At 34.2% G+C, this 14,915-nt stretch overlaps 1 protein-coding gene across 1 annotated transcript; it reads left to right on the forward strand.

Annotated features, from left to right (window-relative positions):
- The first annotated feature begins 4,191 nt into the window (after positions 1-4,191).
- Positions 4,192-13,563, forward strand: LOC106780716 (beta-galactosidase 10). The gene is made up of 19 exons (XM_014669030.2): positions 4,192-4,504; positions 4,586-4,681; positions 4,974-5,086; positions 5,236-5,302; positions 5,399-5,491; positions 5,675-5,818; positions 6,068-6,156; positions 7,091-7,196; positions 7,334-7,421; positions 7,561-7,679; positions 8,401-8,565; positions 9,050-9,246; positions 9,980-10,089; positions 10,971-11,080; positions 11,165-11,272; positions 11,379-11,489; positions 11,564-11,778; positions 12,332-12,668; positions 13,187-13,563. Exons 1-19 carry the CDS (start codon positions 4,352-4,354, stop codon positions 13,295-13,297), a joined length of 2,532 nt encoding a protein of 843 aa, XP_014524516.1. The 5' UTR covers positions 4,192-4,351; the 3' UTR covers positions 13,298-13,563.
- The last annotated feature ends 1,352 nt before the right edge of the window (positions 13,564-14,915 follow it).

A 14,915-nucleotide genomic window follows, 5' to 3' on the forward strand; every position in this document is an offset into this window, starting at 1 on the left:
AAAGTTAGGGTTTTGAGTTTAGGGAATTTTTGTTTGGGGATTCGTTCGCGTTGTTCTGGTTCGTGAGGGTTGTTGATGGTTGCGCCAATGGAGTACCCATGGGGGTTTATGTGGCTAGCAGCAGAGTCCTTCGTAGGCTGCGTGGGCTGGATTGACAAAGACGAGAAGAATTTGGGTCAATTAGGCCTGGTTGCATCTGCAGGACATATTGGTGATGGTTGTCGGCGGCGCATGGAAGGGTCATTGTGGAACTTGTGAAGATGGTGGTTGTGACGCGTTGGAGAAGAAGACTTCGCGTGGTGGCCTATGGTGGTCTGATGTGAGAATGGAGCGTTGAAGATTGGTGGGCGCCTTGTTATCAAGCTTCTCAAGAGTGCAGATGCCAAAGGTGCTTCCTTGCTTACTTCTTTGAATAATGTCATTCATATGTGCCCAAAATACTTGACTGCACTAATGACTAAACACATGTGAAAGGTGCAACTTGAATCAATGACTCATCTTGTATATATATGTATCTAACGTTAACACCATCAAAACTTTAACAAACTCATAACTATCAAATGTTATAACAACATTAATATATTCTCTTTTGAAATGATAATTTGTATTCCTCTCTTTTTCTAGATATAGATAGTTTACTTAATTTGTATTCCTCTTTTTCTAGATACAAATAGTTTACCTTGTACTGACTTCTCGAGTTCTTTCATTTTCAAACACTCAAATTTAATTCTTTATCATTTTCTTTAGACCGTGCAATTTTTATAATTCTTTAATTTAAATTAGGCTTAATACCTATTTTGGTCCTTCGAAAGAGGGGTTTTGTTCAAAATCGTCCTACTTTTTTTGAAAAATAACAATTCAACCCACTTATTAAAAAAACTGTCCAAATTAATCCTTTTGGCTAACACCGTTAAAAATTTAACGTTAGAGCTGCCCTCCTGGACTAAAGTTAATGACATGTGATTGTGTGGCAGTTTCAACTTTATTGATGTGTAAAAATAAAATTAAAATGTTATTATTGATGTATACTATGCTGTGAGAAAGAGAGGTTAAAAAAAATTGTGGTTAGGACTAGAAGAAAAATCGCGATTTGGAATTAAACTTCCTGGTGCAAGCTTCGTAAATTAGGGTGTCAAGGTGAAGAACAAACAGCGTATACGATCTGGACATCATCTTTGCGCCTTCCCCATTGCCGGGAAATTCCAGAGGCCAAATCTAAAAGATTTGTATACGATATGGACATCATTTTTGCGCCTCCCAATATAATACCCAATCCTACAAAACTCCTTCACTCTGCAAAATCAAAGAAAACAACAGCAAACAAAAACCCATTAATCATTGAAGGCACAAGAACAACCTAACACATAGCCTTCAAACCCAAACACACACATTTTCATACATCAACATGTGAGAACTGGATTCATTAAGTGATAAATAACGAAACACATATTCCAATCTTAGATACTATGCAAAAGCCCCAAATTCTTGACCGCCAAAATAGGTTACATCACATTGAGCACAAGAACAAACACCCTTTACAAGGGTTTCAAAAAAATTGGGATTAGGTTTTAAAAAATCCCCTTCCTCACCAAAAATTAGGGTTTCAAGTTGGGGAAGGGGCTCTTTGTCGTTCAACATCGTCTTGCACGCGGGAAAGGAGGCGCGACCTGCTTGTTGTCTTTCTGATGCAGGTTGAATTGCGATGGCTTCTCCAAGGCGCGACAAGGTGGCATGGTGGAAGGGAGAAGACGAGATACAATGCAAAGATGGTGGAGTCGCGATTTGGGGTTCTGTTCTTTTGCAGGTGCGTTAATGGTGGAGGATGAAGGAATCCCGACTGGGATTTCGCAGTGGTAACGACACTTTTTGTTTCTGATTTTGGTTGTAGGTGGTGGAGAAGCTACGAGATGGTGGTGATGGTTGAAGATCGATTCACCGCTGTTGATGGCGCGACGACGCTTTGGGTAGTGAAGCGATGAGGTTCTCGCCTTCTGCGTTTCTGCAGGTTGCGCTCTGCTGATGGCGCGACGACGTTAGGTGGCATGACTCCTGATGGCGGCAGCACGACGAGTCGCAATGTGGTTGCCGGCGTCTAGGTGGTTGCTGAGGGTCGCTGGGTGGCTGCCATGAAGGTGGTGCAATGAAGAATTTTTTATAACCTAACCTCATTTTTTTTAACCTAATCCCAAATTTTTTAATCAAAAAATATAATAACATTTTAATTTTACTTTGGCACGTCAAAAAACTAGAAACTGACACCATAATACTACGAAATCAATTAAAAGTGACACATCATGAATTAAAAGTGACACATCATGAACCTTAGTCCACAGGAGCATATCTCACGTTAAATTTTTAACGAAGTTAACCAAAAGTAGTAACTTGCACACTTATTTCAAAAAGTAGGACTAATGGTTACATTTTAAAAAAAGTAGGACGATTTTGAATAAAATTTGTTTTTCGAGAGACCAAAATAGGTATTAAACCTTTAAATTAAGATTTATATTTTCTCTAGAGTAATGATTTATTCCTTGTTAAATAATAAAACATTTTTAAAGTATATTTAAATATCTTTAAAAAGATAATAAAAACCAAAAAATTCAGTTTCAGTTTGCTCATAATTTATTACTATTTTTTAATCTCTACTTATCTCAATGTCAAAGTAGATATTTTATTTAACTTTTTTTTTTCACTATAAGAAATATGATTTTAAAATTCAAAATTATTGCTTAATATATTTTATTTTATAATTTCTTTTTCAACTATTAAGACGCGCCTAAAATATAGGTTGAACATCGTGAATAGAAAAACGTACTTTAAAAAGTTTATTTTTGGCGGTTCAAAAACTTTTTGTGATATTAATTATATTTTTTTATAAAAAGAATTAGAAACACATTTTTTTATCAGAGTTTTTAATTTATTCTGTTCTATTAGTTGAACTTTATAACGCACCTAGATTTTCATACCTGATATACGATACAGGTATCTATCGACAACACTCGTGCACCGTCTTTTCTTTTTTATGTTCAAAAACGAAAAAAAAAAAAAGAATGTCGGTGAGTGCATATTTTGTGACAAAACCCCAAAATTTTTCTTAAACATGATGGATAATTATGACACTCAACTAAGACACTGATTAAACATTCATTAATGGTGATTATTTCGGATGTATAAAATAATAATTATAACATTATATAATATGTAAACATAACACTAAAAAATTATTGTTATAATTTAATGAAAAACTAAACTAAAAATAACACATTTTTATAAACGTTTAACATTCAAAATATACACAAATAATTAAATAGAATACACAATAATACTTAAACACAAGTTTCAGCAATACAAAATGATGCCATTTATTAATGACAAGTTTAAATTTAAAATAGAAATAAGTGATAAACATTTCACTTTTTATTTTAAAAAAATTAAAATAATACTATATCAATTTTCTTTTTCTCTCTAGAAGAATATTAAAGTTCAAATATACTTGCTTATAAATTGTATATCATCTTTTATTTAAGTTGATTTTCCTTCCACATAAGGTCGAACATTAAGTCTATTAAGAGATATAATTATGATTAATCTTATTCAATATTACCATGATATTTTCTCAATATATTAAATATCACGTAATTAATGAGAAAAAAATACGCCATAATCACCATTTTCCTATATAAAAAGACAAATATGAGAAAGACACGAACAAAAAGAGAAGAACAATATTCAATATCGACTCTAGTGCTTTAGTACAGATAAACTTAAACTTTATGAACAACTTTTTCTGGAACAATTGTATTAAGAGTTGTTCCAAAAAAAAAAAATTACCGATATTTACAGGTTTTTTGAATTTTCAACTTTTTTTTTTTGTTGTTGCTAATTTATCGATTTTTGTATGTTTTAGTTTTAAATTGATTTTATAGTTTGAAAGGACAAATTGGGCTGATTTTCAGAACAATAATTATGGCAGAGGAAGTAAATATACAAATATTAGTCATTTTAATTAATTCAACACTAGATGACTGTAACAAAATAAGTGCAGCCTTTTACTTAATTGAGAAATTTGTTTACTTGGTTATAGAAAGTCTTGTTCGATTTTAGTAAAAGTTTGCATAGTTGAAGAATAAGAGATTTAGCATTATTGTAGTTGTTTACTAGCTGGCACTAGGTGTGTCTGTGTCTGAATCGGTTACCGTGTTTGGGCGACCTTAATAGAAACAAATCACGTATTGGTGACTAGGAATCTGAACAATTAACACATGTTCTGTCTCACACTTAACTACCCCATCTAATCTTTAGCAACACTTTATTAAAACCCCAACACACACTGAATATCAGTGTGAGAAAAATGAAGTTGTGTTTACTTGTGGCGGTGTTGCTGCTCACAGTCACAGTGGTTTCATGTGGCAATGTGAGCTACGATGGTCGCTCCCTCATCATCGATGGCCAACGCAAGCTTCTTATCTCTGCTTCCATTCATTACCCTCGAAGCGTTCCTGCGGTGACACTGCACAGCACCCCTTCTTTTATTTCTTCGATGTGGGACATTACAGTTATCTGACAAGTTATGTGTTTGTGGCAGATGTGGCCTGGTCTTGTTCAAACAGCGAAGGAAGGAGGGGTAGATGTGATTGAAACCTATGTTTTCTGGAATGGCCATGAGCTTTCTCCTGGCAATGTGAGTAGTATGAAGTCATTTATAATGCACTGCATAGTTTATCTTTGCTTAAACTTGTTGGTAAGCATTTATTTCAGGAAATCAAAAAGTTAAAGTAGATTGAGGTTCTTTTATAAGTTAAAATCAACTTATGTTCATAGCTTTTGTAGATGTTTCTTTGTTTAACCTCTTCAAAAGTTGAAGTGCATAAGTTAATTAGTTGGCAGACAATAGATACTCTTAGAGGTTATAGTGTGATGTAAAATTTTGTAAGACTTCCCCACTCTTACTTGAAATTGTGAACTTGATGTAGTATTACTTTGGAGGAAGGTTTGATCTGGTCAAGTTTGCGAGGACTGTTCAGCAGGCTGGGATGTTCTTGATTCTTCGAATAGGCCCATTTGTTGCAGCAGAATGGAATTTTGGGTGAGTAATCATTTTTTTGCGAATCTTATTCGGTTCTAAACGATTGCTTCAAGTTACAGTGTCTTATGGTGGAGAAATTAAATAATATTAACCAGTTTTACGAAGTGGAATTCAATTTCATAATTCTTAACAATAGCTGTATGTTACAGTGGTGTGCCGGTGTGGCTACATTACGTTCCAGGCACGGTATTCCGGACTTATAATCAGCCTTTCATGGTATGTCTCTGTGCTTTGAATTATAATTGTAACTCATACCATCGTAGTGAAATTACTTTGATTGTCTAACTTTGTTGTCCCTTTCTTGGGGTTCAGTATCATATGCAGAAGTTTACAACATACATAGTGAACCTTATGAAGCAAGAGAAGCTTTTTGCTTCACAAGGGGGTCCCATAATCTTAGCTCAGGCAAGTATAACCTTAAACATTGCAATTTATTCGCAGTGTCTCTGTTTGTATTCTTAGGATGGTCATTATGAAGTTGCATATGAACTACTATTTTTGGTAGCGTTCCATCAATTTGCTTGTCTACTTTGTCCTCTGGACATATCATACCCAATGACTCCATTTAGCATCTTCACAATTTTGCAGATAGAAAATGAATATGGATACTATGAAAATTTTTATAAAGAGGATGGTAAGAAATATGCCTTGTGGGCTGCAAAGATGGCTGTGTCTCAGAATACTGGTGTCCCTTGGATAATGTGCCAACAATGGGATGCTCCAGATCCTGTGGTAAGATTATACTCTCTTAGAGATGTTATTACAATACAAACTCAAAATAAATTTAGATTTGATGTTCTTCTTATGAGAAGATAATGAAAACTTGCAATCATAAGTAGGAAATGTCATAAATATACATTATGCTGTGCTTCAAAATTCTTAATTTTTGCTGTTAATATTTTTAATTTTTTTTCTTCTTGTTGTAAATATCTGTGTTGCTGGTCACATTTAGATGGTAACCAATTCACGATTCTTTTTCAGATTGATACATGCAATTCATTCTACTGTGACCAATTTAAACCCACTTCTCCAAATAGGCCCAAAATTTGGACTGAGAACTGGCCTGGATGGTATGCTTGATCACTTTAAACCTTCCCTGCAGTCCATCATTCATATTTTGCTGCACAGAGTCCATTTTATACATGTGATTATGTATGTCATGAAAATGCTTTGTGGTGAATGTTTACAAATAGACATCTTATTTGTTGGGCATAATTCAGAAATGTTTTTTATCCATTTTCCATTGACAATTATGTATCAAGTAAAACTGAACTTTTTCACTCAAAAAGGTTTTGGAGGTGTTTGGCAATTTTCAAAAAACAGATATTTAGGTAGATTGGAGCTGGGTTAAGAAACCAATTCTCACCTGAGCTAAATTTGATATAAAATTATTTCTCAAAAGTCAAACACATTTTCTTTCCGTCTCTCTCTAGTTAAACATAAATGATCATTGGATAAGTTATACTTAAAGGATGACTCGTACATGGTGCGATTCAAGCACCGTATCTGTTTTCTCACCAATTGCAACTGCTCAAATCGTACATATCATATTGTGAATTTTGCAATACTGCCAACCATGCATTTGATATAGAAATTCAATATTAGGACTAGTTTTGGACCAACCTGAACCCAGTTTTGAACTGGTTTGACTTCATAAGACTTGTGTTACTGGTTCCATACTTCCACTCAATACCATTTAAACTAGTATTAGAAATTGCCAAAGTGGAGAAACTATCCTTCATGGATTTTAAAAAGTGTGCAATAATAACCTAAATGCATCCGCTAGAATCAGACCTAGGAAAATAATAAAAATATGAAACTTCGAAAATCTAGTCTTTTCAGTTTACTTAGAACTTTAACTAGAGATGCTTTTCTTTGTCCTTCTATTTTCCCAGGATAGAGAAGTTAAAAATGTGCAATAGTTGATATTTGAGTTTGATCTTGCAATAAGAATGTATCTCTCATTTAGTGCTCTTCTGTCCTGGGATTTTTGATTGTTTTAAGGTTTAAGACTTTTGGGGGCAGAGATCCTCACAGGCCAGCAGAAGATGTTGCATTTTCTGTTGCTCGTTTCTTCCAAAAAGGTGGAAGTGTACACAATTACTACATGGTACAGTTTTTTTTTTTCTTTTTCTAAATTAGACTGTTCGCACTGTATTAAATAACATTAAAGGACTTCTGAATGATATGCTATGTCTTAATTTATTTTCCTCTTGTTGATCTCTTTCTATTATCCCTGTTGATTAGTATCATGGAGGAACAAATTTTGGACGAACAGCTGGTGGTCCATTCATTACTACAAGTTATGACTATGATGCCCCCATAGATGAGTATGGTAAGACATCTAACTAAAGTTCTTCTAACGTTGTAATTAATTTATGCTCAGGTCTCTTTACCGTATATTGAAAAATGTTCCTACTTCTTACAATCAATGCTAAAGTTCACTGCTTAATAAATTTATAATATAATGACAGGGCTACCTAGACTTCCAAAATGGGGACATCTTAAGGAACTTCATAGAGCTATCAAGTTATGCGAGCATGTACTGCTTAATGGGAAACCAGTTAATGTCTCCCTTGGTCCTTCTGTGGAGGTATCTTCCTTCTGTCAAACATTAACGGCTAGTACAAATATATTGCCTCTTGTTTAGCTATGAACCCTATTGGAGATTCATATCAACTAGAAATAAGATCAAATTGTAATATATATAAGTGGATTGCAAACTTCATTTTACAAGTTAGTTTTGTGAAGTTAAATTATATATAAATCCACTTATGTGGTATCATAGCCATCCCACAATGGAGAGATAGAGCAGTACATTTTTTTGTGTTTTTAGTCAACCATGCCATTAGACATAAACAAGTTTTTCTTTATCTTTTTGCATACTAACAGAACTTTCTACAGTAAGGTATGATAATTTCTTGAATTGGTAATTTCCTCCTTTACAACTATAATGATTATAAGCTAGACTTGACAAAATAGTTCTAGTGGACACATGTTGCATTATCTTTGTCCAATGTTATTGGTAAGGGATGTTGCAGAATTTTCATGATTGGACAGTCTGCAGTTTAGTTCAAGGAAGTAAATTTTAGCTTTGTAATATTGTCAGTTGTTGGAGAGACAACTATTCTTGAGCCTCCACTTAATAACTTAAACCTGTAGAGTTGGTCCTTGACATGGCATTGTGCTTCTATAACACCAAATCAATCAAGCTTTAACAATTGTGGGGTCCACCCTTGCATCCATCCCTAAACTTAATCCATTCATATGGTATTATAAGCCATTTTGTACTAACCATTGTTTTGCTTTTGCAGGCTGATGTCTATACTGACTCATCCGGAGCATGCGCTGCTTTTATTTCCAATTCTGATGATAAAAATGATAGAACAGTGGAATTTCGGAATACGTCATATCGCTTGCCAGCTTGGTCAGTTAGCATTCTTCCTGATTGCAAGAATGTAGTGTTCAACACAGCACAGGTAAGTTATTGCTGTTCCAACGTGGTTGACATCATTCCTTAATAATGTATTTACATAGAAATCATCATTGAGGGCTTAGTTTAAATTTGTAATCTTTGCTATAATAAATTTTAGTGATGCCAAAGATTACATTCGAATTCTGGTCTGGACGGTCCTCTAAAATTGATGAAAAATTTGCAGGTTGATGATAAAAACAGAATTTGACTTACACCTAAAACAAAATCTTATTAGTCCTACTATTAGCCGTCAAAGTTTTGATGTTTAGATATATGCAATCAACTGCTATGAAACTGAAATTGATACTTGCATGGCCTATATCACTGTCAAAACGAGAACTTTCTCTTTAATAGAAATTGTCATCATAATTAATTCCCCCCTTTTCTGTTCACCCCAATCTTATTAACAAATGTGACAAATTATTATTGCATGGATCTCTTTATACACTTCTTTTGGTTATTGTTTTTAGTCATGAAATTTTGTACAGGTTAATTCCCAGACAAATGTAGTTGCAATGATTCCCGGAAGTTTGCAGCAATCAAATAAAGGTGTAAATTCTTTGATATGGGACATTGTGAAGGAGAAACCAGGAATATGGGGAACAGCAGACTTTGTCAAAAATGGTTTTGTTGATCTCATCAATACTACCAAAGATACCACTGACTACCTATGGCATACCACAAGGTTTGTCTTAGGATAAAAAATATTTGAAGTGCACATATTGATCAATTAAAAGGAATAAGGGTAAAAGATACACATGCCTATGCATAATATTGCACTAGTATTATTTAAATTTCTTTAGTAAGTAATCCCTATAAAAATGTATATCTTAGAGTTATGCATTATTTACCTAGCATATACCTGCATCTTTGATGAAGAAAATATTAATGAACATTTTGATGTGGCTAAAGCAAGGGGAAGGTAACGGTTTATAGGAAAATACTAAAACTTGGAATGACGAATTAGTAATGGTACTCCAGCAATTAAAGTAAAAATGTTGACTTCCCATTGTCCTAAGTCTACTAATTACCAGAATTGCTATCAGTAAAAAGTAAATCTGGATGTCAATGACTTGTTATAGTTTTATGCTATTATGGATAAAGTTATATTTTTGTGCTCCATTCCTTCCCAGTTAACTGTAAACTGTGAAAAACATGCTTAATATCTCTTTGCTTGGACATTGTTGTGCTGTAGGCTTTAGGATTCTAATAAATTTTATGAAATATGAATTGGTGTTCTTCAAAAGGCCCAGGAGGGGTCGTAATGATTATAGTTAGAATCTGTGCTATATTATCAATGTTTCTTCTTTTCATAATCAATTATAAACTCATTTGTATGGTGTGATATACATTAACTTGTATAATTTATTAAAGCGTATTTTGAATGTGATCAATGCTCAATTTTCTATTGATGGCAGTATATTTGTTGGTGAAAATGAAGAGTTCTTGAAAAAGGGAAGCAAACCAGTTCTTCTAATTGAGTCTACAGGTCATGCTCTCCATGCTTTTGTGAATCAGGAATATCAAGGTTATCTTCTGATAGATAATAAATTTATTACTTTATATTTTATTAATCAACTCTCATTGTGTGTTCAAGTGAGACTTGTGAGTCATTATGAAATTCAGCACATGCAACTTTTCCCCTTCTCTTCTCTTGAAATTGCATTTCCCTTGCCTTCCAAAGTGTTAAGAATAAGATGTTATTTATTAGAGATAATTACGTACCCATCAAATGAAGTAAAATGAAATTGGAGGGGTTTCTCTTTTATTTTCAGAACTATATAAAATTTGTTATTCTAAGATTTAACATCAGTGAAATTTTTAAATTTAAAATTAGAATTATATTTTGTTTCTGAAACAGATGCAAAGTCTGAATTGTTAAACCTTGGGGGAGCTATATAATTTGGACATTGACTTCTTCCGTGCCTTATAAATCACCAATTTGTATACATGGGACTTGTGTTTCCTTAACATGAATGTATTTTCACTTTCCTGTTATTTAACGTGTCTTGTATTATGTTATTGTGCAAATCTAAAACTGGCATTTTAAACCAAAATAGTATATAAATATCTTAATTTAGTAAATAAGAAATTCAAGCCTTTGTTCCACATTTATATAAAGTGGATAAATATTCACTTTTCAAAATAATGGAAGGAAGAAAAGAAACAGACTTACTTCAATATCTGTGACTTGCTTTCCCATGTAGTTACTAGCATTCAGCTGCCTTGTCACATTAGAAACAATTGTGTTACATGCATTCATTCTGTTTGTTACTAGCATTTGAAAACTATTGAATTGCAACACTTCAAAAGAGTACATGAGGTAATTCATGAACTCCGATAAACACAAGCTGTAACAAATGATTTTTATCTCTTGTTATTTGGTAATTTTAACCTTTTGTCCTTTAGGTACTGGTACTGGAAATGGTACACATTCGCCATTCACTTTTAAGAATCCCATCTCCCTCCGAGCAGGGAAAAATGAAATTGCTTTGTTGTGCTTGACAGTTGGCTTACAGGTATATTCCTCTGTTTTAAGCTACTGTTGTAACTCCTAAGAAATACAAATTTCTTACCATGCTACTTTTTTCATTATGGTTTAGACAGCTGGACCCTTTTATGACTTTGTGGGGGCAGGACTCACAAGTGTGAAGATTAAGGGACTGAACAATGGGACGATAGACTTGTCTTCATATGCTTGGACTTACAAGGTACCTTTTCACCCTTTTCCCACCCATCTTTGAAATGCTGCTCAATTTTTTATAGACCCTTGATAGTGGTATTAGCCATGGAAATTTATATTTCATGCTTTCTCAGATTGGAGTGCAAGGAGAACACCTAAAGCTATACCAGGGAGATGGGTTGAGTAATGTCAACTGGACATCTACTTCACAACCACCAAAAATGCAGCCATTGACATGGTACAAGGTAATGAATGCAAATTATCAATACATCTTTCATTTAGTTTGTGTCTCTTGGTAAAGTATCTTTTAAAATTGCAGACTATTGTGGATGCTCCACCTGGAGATGAACCAGTTGGATTGGATATGTTACACATGGGCAAAGGTCTAGCCTGGTTAAATGGAGAGGAAATAGGAAGATATTGGCCTAGAAAAAGTGAATTCAAGAGCAAAGACTGTGTGAAGGAATGTGATTACAGAGGCAAATTTAATCCCGACAAATGTGACACTGGTTGTGGAGAACCAACACAGAGATGGTAAAACTATTGACAATAATAATTTCCATGAAATTGATGAATTGAAATGCAGTCTTTTCCTTTTTTTTTCATATGCAGAAAAAAATTACTGTCATAAACTGGTACAGAAGTTGTTGAAAATGTTGTCAGGTGCCAACCCTCTTAACCAGAAGAAATAGGCAAAGTAAAATACTAAAATCAGATTTTGTGTACAAATCGAAGCAGTTTGTGCTGGTGGACTGATCCCTAACAGATTCTTTATGTACAAAATAATTGACAAGCATTGTTCATAATATTAGGAAGGGGATACAATTGAAAGCTAGTAGGTTCTGTATGTTGTGCTTAATTGTTCATAATTATGTCCTCGATTTCTGGAATGAATTAGAACCCATAGTACATTTTTTCAATTTACTTTCTTTCGTAGTTCCTTTTACATCATTTGCAAATATAAAAATTCGTCTAAAATAGAAACTAGAAAGCTTCATGATTTATCATAATTGTAAAGAAGTAAAAATTTATTTTATGCATCATTCTTCTTGTTTTAATGAAACATTTTGTATTTCCTATGCATCAGGTATCATGTTCCACGATCCTGGTTCAAGCCATCAGGAAATGTCCTTGTTCTTTTTGAGGAGAAAGGTGGAGAACCAGATAAGATTAGGTTTGTGAGACGCAAAATATCTGGTGCGTGTGCCCTTGTTTCTGAGGATCACCCCTCGGTTGGACTCCTTTCTCAGGGTGAAGATAAATTACAGAATATCAAAAACATTCCTTTTGTCCGTTTGACCTGCCCCAGTAACACTCATATATCAGCTGTGAAGTTTGCTAGTTTTGGAACTCCCTCTGGATCATGTGGATCTTTCCTCAAGGGAGATTGCCATGATCCCACTTCTAGCACAGTTGTTGAGAAGGTATATCTTTTGGCAATTTTTTGCATTGCATTTGGGGTGGTATTCTCTACTAGTATCTATTAATATTTTCATTTTCAAAACTAACTACACAATTAAGGGATACCCTTATGCTATAGGGTTCTGATTAACTGTGCTAACAATCCTGTTAGCTTTGCTGTGTGTGTATTATAAACAACAATAAATAATTGCTAAAGGAACTAATCACAATTAATATGACTTACTCTTGGCTGGTAAGATCTTTCATTCCTCTTAATGTGCTATGTTTTTGTGGGGAGAAGTTGATCCATGAACCTTATGCTTATGCATGCCAAAGCAACATCCTGAATCCCACATTCAAAATATTGAAATACTTGTTACTTGAGTTTATCATATCCTTGACTGAACTTTAATCTAGGTGGCCACCCATTATTTAATAGAGAATGATGTTTCGTGCAGTGTTTCATTAAATGTTTGTTTGTTCTTTTATTTTGAATGATGATAGTACTGATAGAATTCCATAAACTTCGTTGTTGTTGCAGACCTGCCTAAACAAAAACGACTGTGTCATAACATTAACTGAAGAGAATTTCAAGACCAACTTGTGTCCTGGTTTACCAAGGAAACTTGCAGTGGAAGCGGTTTGTAGTTGATTATCAATTCCGGAAGAGCATTGCATTACACCATTTATTTTACCAACTTGGCTGCATGAAAAAGATGAAAATTTTGCTTGTATTAATATTAATATTAATATTAATATTATGGACATGTATGGCAGGGAAATTTGCTGTAAATGCATGTATCTTTCAATGAATTTGGATTTCACATGCATTGAGAATCAATGCATTTTGGGAGAGCATATCTCCGGTGAAAAAAACAACTGCACTCCTACGATCTGAGCGTTATTTGTTTTTTTAAATATATATGTTATAGTTAAAATTATTATTTTACGGAAAATTATTGAAAGGTTAGGATATTAGACAAAAGCATCCAAATGGATTTTTTTTTTCAAAATTACAAAAAGTTTACAAAAGTTGATCAATTGTGTTAATGTGGTAGGTACGATTTCATTGTAAAAAGAATATGTTGATATAACTTCATTCTCTTTCTGGTAATTTTCTTTTTTAATTGAAGTCGTATATTTAGTACGATAATACGTAGTTTTGAAGTCATGTTAATTTAGTAAGATTTCAGTATATTGTATTATAAGAATTGAAGTTATGTTAATATACGATTTTGTGTTTTGTATTGTGATATAAATTAAAGTTATATTAATTTGTTATGTATTTAGTGTTAAAAATAAATTAAAATTATATCATGTTAACACAATTTTACTTTTTAGATTTGGGTATCGGATTCCAGATCGAAAACACTTTAAACTCTTCTTAAATTCTCTGCCAATCCGAATTCTTTTAACACTTCTTTTTGTTGTATCGAACGGTTATGACTTGCAAGTTAGCACTCCGACGCTCAAGTCAGCAGAGTCACAACGATTTTAGTGTAAGTATGATCAGATCAGAGTGAAGTACCTGGTTAACATGTCCGTATTTATAGGCATTAGGCCCAATAATGGGCCTTAACTTCCTGTAATTGTTGCACCGTGTTCCGCAAGATTCGTCCATCACTTGTAACTGTCGCATCGTGTAAGTTTCCTTTTTCGTAATATTCGCTCATTAAGGCCGTTAATCATCTTTCGACACTATGTCTGCACCTCTCCAGTAATTGACCGATCGGTCAGAGACCTCTTCATGCCACACAAGAATGGTCTTTCGCCACAGAACTAACCGATTGGCCCCGTCATCATTCTCTTAAGTGATTGCCATTCAATTCATTCCTGCCCGACCGGCCACTCCCCTTATACTACATAAGCCCCCTTAGCCCTGAGCGGCATCGCAAGCGAAGGGGTTTTAACTAACCCAAAATCGAACTAACATGATGGTTCACCCTTAAATCTGTCTCCTTACACCGTTTGGAGCTGAAAAGTTGTGATTTGTCAACTGTGCGATTAATCTTTCTCGAAAGGTTCAGATTGAGTTACTCGTCTATCAAGACTGGACCTGAAGAGTCATTCCTTCCTGGCCGTCAGATTTCACTATAATGAGCAGTTGTGACGAGTCCACGAAACCGCCTTTCACGGCTATAAATAGGTGGAGGGTCCCTCCTCATTTACATCATTTTCCTTCGCAGAATCTTCCTACCGATCTTTTGCTATCCCAAGGTAATGTCTTCCTCTTCCTGGTCCACCGATGAGTCTGAAGGCGAAGGTTGGGG

Source organism: Vigna radiata, unplaced genomic scaffold (genome assembly GCF_000741045.1).
Source record: "Vigna radiata var. radiata cultivar VC1973A unplaced genomic scaffold, Vradiata_ver6 scaffold_51, whole genome shotgun sequence".
In the NCBI taxonomy this organism is placed as follows: Eukaryota; Viridiplantae; Streptophyta; class Magnoliopsida; order Fabales; family Fabaceae; genus Vigna; species Vigna radiata.